This window comes from Humulus lupulus, chromosome 3 (assembly GCF_963169125.1).
Source record: "Humulus lupulus chromosome 3, drHumLupu1.1, whole genome shotgun sequence".
Taxonomy (NCBI): domain Eukaryota; kingdom Viridiplantae; phylum Streptophyta; class Magnoliopsida; order Rosales; family Cannabaceae; genus Humulus; species Humulus lupulus.
Window position 1 is genome coordinate 221,278,496 of NC_084795.1, and position 5,098 is coordinate 221,283,593.

General features: G+C 28.4%; 1 protein-coding gene across 2 annotated transcripts; it reads right to left on the reverse strand.

The window, feature by feature from the left end:
• Window positions 1-2,422: 2,422 nt before the first annotated feature.
• LOC133823427 (homeobox-leucine zipper protein HAT14-like) lies at window positions 2,423-4,474 on the reverse strand. Of its 2 annotated transcripts, none has more exons than XM_062256199.1 (4): window positions 3,980-4,474; window positions 3,454-3,794; window positions 3,142-3,221; window positions 2,423-3,034 (listed from the first exon to the last, which is right to left on the reverse strand). In XM_062256199.1, the coding sequence occupies exons 1-4, from the start codon at window positions 4,311-4,313 to the stop codon at window positions 2,749-2,751; spliced, it is 1,041 nt and encodes a 346-aa protein (XP_062112183.1). In that variant the 5' UTR covers window positions 4,314-4,474; the 3' UTR covers window positions 2,423-2,748. The 2 variants fall into 2 exon arrangements, with proteins under 2 accessions (XP_062112183.1, XP_062112182.1); XM_062256198.1 differs by having other exon boundaries at window positions 3,454-3,824; window positions 3,980-4,467.
• Between the last annotated feature and the right edge of the window lie 624 nt (window positions 4,475-5,098).

Genomic DNA, 5,098 nt, shown 5'->3' on the forward strand with positions numbered 1-5,098 from the left:
CAACTCTAGCTCGTACCACGAGCTGGATACTTCACTCGACCTGCAGCCTTCAGAGTCCATACCCAACCCTCAGGCAATCTTGGCGAACCCTTAGGTTACCTCGAGCTAAAGAGGTAGGACCTTACGATGGCAGCTCCGGTCTTGGGGACGTCCACGTGGTAATCATGATTAGGCCGCATCTTAGCTCGCTAATCAGCCCGTGGGAAAACCAGGGCGTACAAGTAACTATTTTTGTTTTTAAAAACAAAAAAATAATAAACGCGTTTGATAACTTTTATTTTTATTTTTTGTTTAACAATATGATGTGTTGATTTGAAGAAGATAAGAAAAAAATGAGAAATTAAAATCTGTTTAAAAAAAAAAATTTAAGTGAAAAAAATTCTATTTTCAAAATTTAATAAATTTTAATTAAAATTTAAAAAAATAATAAATAAAAATAGAGTTACCAAACACATTTTATGTTTAATTATCAAATTTTTAATTAATTAAATAAAAAACTATTTATTTAAGTGTTACCAAACAATCCCATCATTATTATAATAATAATTAAAACTAAACTAGATATATATTAACTATATCCATATAAACTCAAATGTTATAAAATATTTAATCCTGATTTTTTATAAAAAAATTACTTCAATAAATATATAGTAATTATATTAATATAAATTAAAATATTATAAAATATTATTATATTAATATAAATTCACATGATATATAATATTATTATTACAATAATATATAATACATAATAAAAGCATTATATATAAGTTTGATTTGTGTACAAATAATATTAATGTGTAACTAAATAATAAATTAGAATAACATTTATCTTTTATCGAGAATAAAGAAGTTTCTTCTCTAATCATTGATGTGTGATTTAAATAATATTATGAATGTTTTGTACCAAATGTAGTAGTTTATGATCTAAAATTTTATTGTATTTTTTTTAAGAAAAAAACGTAAATAATGTTTTATTTTAATTTTTCTTTTAATATATTTATGATATTTTCTTATATATAATATTATTTATTTATTTGAAATTTATATAATATTCATAAATATTTAATAAATTTTTTAATAATATTAAACAAAATTGTATTGCTCGTTGCTTCCACATTGTATATATATCATGATTTATGTAGCTATAATTGTGAAGCTATCAAAACTTAATTTAGATCGTTAGACTAATCGGTATATGATACAACCTCCGTCGATAATTAGCACTAAGTTAATATTTAATTATTTGATATCTCTTTTATTTATTTTATAAAGGCAACTTTTAAGTACTACTGGCTCAACGGTGATTGTCGTTTCTTCAATTATATTTATTCCACCAAATGGCAAAAATGGAGTGATGACCGAAATTAATGGCAATCCATTTGGTGGCAAATATTCCAACAAACTTTTTTAGAATATATTTTCTTTCTCTAAAATATCTTATCAGTTGAACTTTTGGTAAATACCGATATCTTCTGTATTATCCAAATACATTTGGTATTTTTATTTATAATAATAATCATTTGATATCATTAGTTTACAATTCATACCAGTTTCCTATTCGCGAAAATATATTTTCAAATTTTAAATGTAACCATATTACCCATAAATTTAATGATTTATTTTATTTTATTTTATCTTTATTATTTTAAAATGATTTAAAATAAGTTATAAATTAATAAAACAAAAAACAATTTTTTTTTATAAATTAATCAATTAAAAATAATAAAAAATTAAATCTAACCCCTTAAATAAAACCTAATAATTAAAACCAAACCACTAAACTTAGCCAAAATTTAAACTAAATTAAAACAAACTAGTTTAATTAAAACTTTAAAAATTCATTAGATTTTTAGTTTATTTTAATTAATTTTAAAATATTGGTTTTAGTTTCATAAAAAAAACTTATATTTATTTTTTTAATTAAAATAGTTTTATTAAATAATTTATATTTAATTACTTCTTAATTGATTAATTAATTAAATATTTTTTTGTTTTATTAGTTTGGAAAATATTTTTAAATAAAAAAATAAAAAAGAACAAATAAATAATTAAAATGATGGCTAATATAATCATATTTAAAAATTTGAATTTAGGCTGAGGGTAACAAATGGGAAATACCAAGTGCCCATTTTGATAAATTACCAAATCACTTCTAGTTTTTCATGATATGGATTTACTTGTTTTTGTCTGTATTATTCCGCATAGTAACTCTATTTTATTTTTCGAAGAACGTGTATATTAGTTAAAAATTAGTTAACACAAAATCCAATATGAAACAATTATTTTTGATTGATCAAAATTTTGAATTATGTCATATTGATTTATATTATGAAGATATAGTAACGCATCACAATTTAGGCCGCGATTATAGGCAAATTAATTAATCACAAGAATTATGGAAGAACTTGTAACAATATCGTAAATAACTAACACGATTTAATATTAATAAATTTCATGTCATAACAAACAAAATCAATAATTATCCCTAAACTCTAAAAGAACCAACAAATGTTTTTTTTTCTTTTTTTCTACATTATGATCACCAAATAACAAAATATTATGTCACCCTTCTCATTACTTTCTTTTTCTTTCTCTTCAAAAAATTCATAACTAAAACTAGCTAGGGAGAGATTTAACCGGATTCAAAAGAAGGATATATTGGCTCAAAAACCAAAAGGTATTTACAAAATTAAAAGAAAAAAATATATAGAAGTTTTATATTACTACTATTATAAGTTAATGATTTCATGAACCACCTTTCCCAACTTGGCCATGAGAGAATCGGTGTGGAGAAGGGTTGCCGGAATTAGCGGCGGATCCGGCAGCGGTACCGGTACCAGCGGTGGCGACGCGCTCGCAAGAAGGACACATAGTGAGAGTGGTGGCCGGAAGTTGCATGTAAAAGGGTTGTGAGGTTTTTAAGGCTCTTAGTTCTTGAAGTTCCTTTTGTAATCTTCTGTTCTCATCGGTCAACGTCTCACAACATCTTTTCAAGTACTCGCAATCTACTTCCGTTTGTTTCAACTTGGTCCTGTTCATTGAGGGAAAAAATATGTTAAAAGAAAGTTTATTTTTCCGAGAAAGTGTGAGCCAAATGCCGAGAAACAAACAGTGAATGAATTTGTTAATTATTAATACCTTGCTCTTCGGTTCTGAAACCACACTTCAACTTGGCGCGGACGAAGATTTAGCTGTTTTGCTAGCGCAACCTTTTGTTTCTGCAAAACAATATAAAAGTAAATAAAAATTTATGCCGGTGTAATAATACTTTCACTACTATTATTATCTGTATCGATTCTTAGGTAAAGTCGTATTATTTTGTAAAAATCTCACCGTTGGTTTAATCAACTTTCCACGAAATAACATAAGTAAACAAGAATAATATCATATATAATATCCAGTACGAAAAACAAACGTAAAATATATAATATATATACTTTGACTACTTACGGGATTGAGGGTACTGTGTTCTTTGAAACTCTCTTCAAGAAAAGCGGACTGTTCTTTGGAGAGCCTAAGTTTCTTCCGAGTTGACCCGTTCTCCTCATCGTCACTCGCTCTAGAACTTGCTCTCTCTGTCTCACACTCCATATTGTTATTACTATGATCTCTCTTGTTACTAGTCCTTACGCCTCCACTACTACTACTTCTAACGCAGAAATCCATGTGAAACGATGATAAAGTACTGTTGGGGGAAGATATGGTGATTCCATCTTCGGTCTCCTCCGGGACGGCCCCCACCGCCGGTAACCGGTTCACGTCGAACCCTTTTCCAGGTCCAATAATAGTACCTGAAGAACCGACTGGTTCAGATATCACCACTGTACAAGGCATAGAAAAAATACATGTAAATTTATATATATATATATATATATATGACAATCGATTGTAACAAAACTTCAGAACTAAACCGTAGCAGGGCTCATAGAAGAAGAAAAAAAACAAGGTGTTAAGTTTGCTGGGAAAATATTCTTACAGTTATCAGTGAGCCAGGGAAAGCGAAGCTGTGAGGTGGTTTGGGAACGGGGAACTGGAGCAGAAGGTAATAGATCAAGCTGAAGAGGAAGCTGGAGATCTGATGATGAAGAAACCGGCCTACTAAGATCGTGATCTTTTTTATCTTGATGATCTTGATCTGATGACGACGATGATCTTGAACTGAAGGCAGAGTTTCCCAAGGACATACAAAATCCTAGCTCGGCCTGGTTGTTATTGAGATTAGTGCTATTATTAGTGATCTTCTGGGCTTTGTGAAGAAACGAAAACGGCGTCGTCGGAGTTGTCTCGCCTAAACTAAGAGCTAGCTCCATTCTTCTTTTTTTTACTGTGATAATACTAGGAAAAAAACCAGACAAGGGTTTTCTTTCTTCGAAAAGGTTTTGCTAGCTAGGTTGACGATGACTATTGTTTTTGGAGAAAAAAGTAGGAAAACTGAGGACTTTAAAAAGAAGGTGAAGAACCCTATGATCAGATCTTTTTGACGTGGAAAAAAGTATAATATATTATAATAATAATAATCAAATCATGGACACCACCACACCCTCTTAAAACTTTATAATATATATTTTTTTAATTTCTCTTTTGAGGGGTGCTAATAAAGATTGACCGACAAAATCCAGGTTGACAAATGCACGTGAAACTATTTAATTATACCGCGGTTTATACATGAGAGGGTATTTATACAACGAATAAAATAATAAATATTAAAAAAATTGTAGATTATAAAAACGTCAAGTATTGTGAAAGTATAATATATAGTACAAGATAAGATAAGAACATATCAACAGAATTAAATATACGGATAATTTTGGCGTAACGATATATTTTTTGGTGTATGAAAAGGAAATATAACTAATCATTTAACGTATGGATACCTAATTAATGCAGATGATGATCATGATTATGATGATCGAGTATTTGTTTTATGATGGTCGACAGAATGTTTTGTTTTATTATTATTATATATATATATATATGATATAAACCATCACAGGTATACATATATATATATATAGAGCCATGCCATGCTTCGTATGGACCAGTTGCCGCAGTTGAATAAATTAATTATTAAGTAATTGATGGGTAATTATATTAT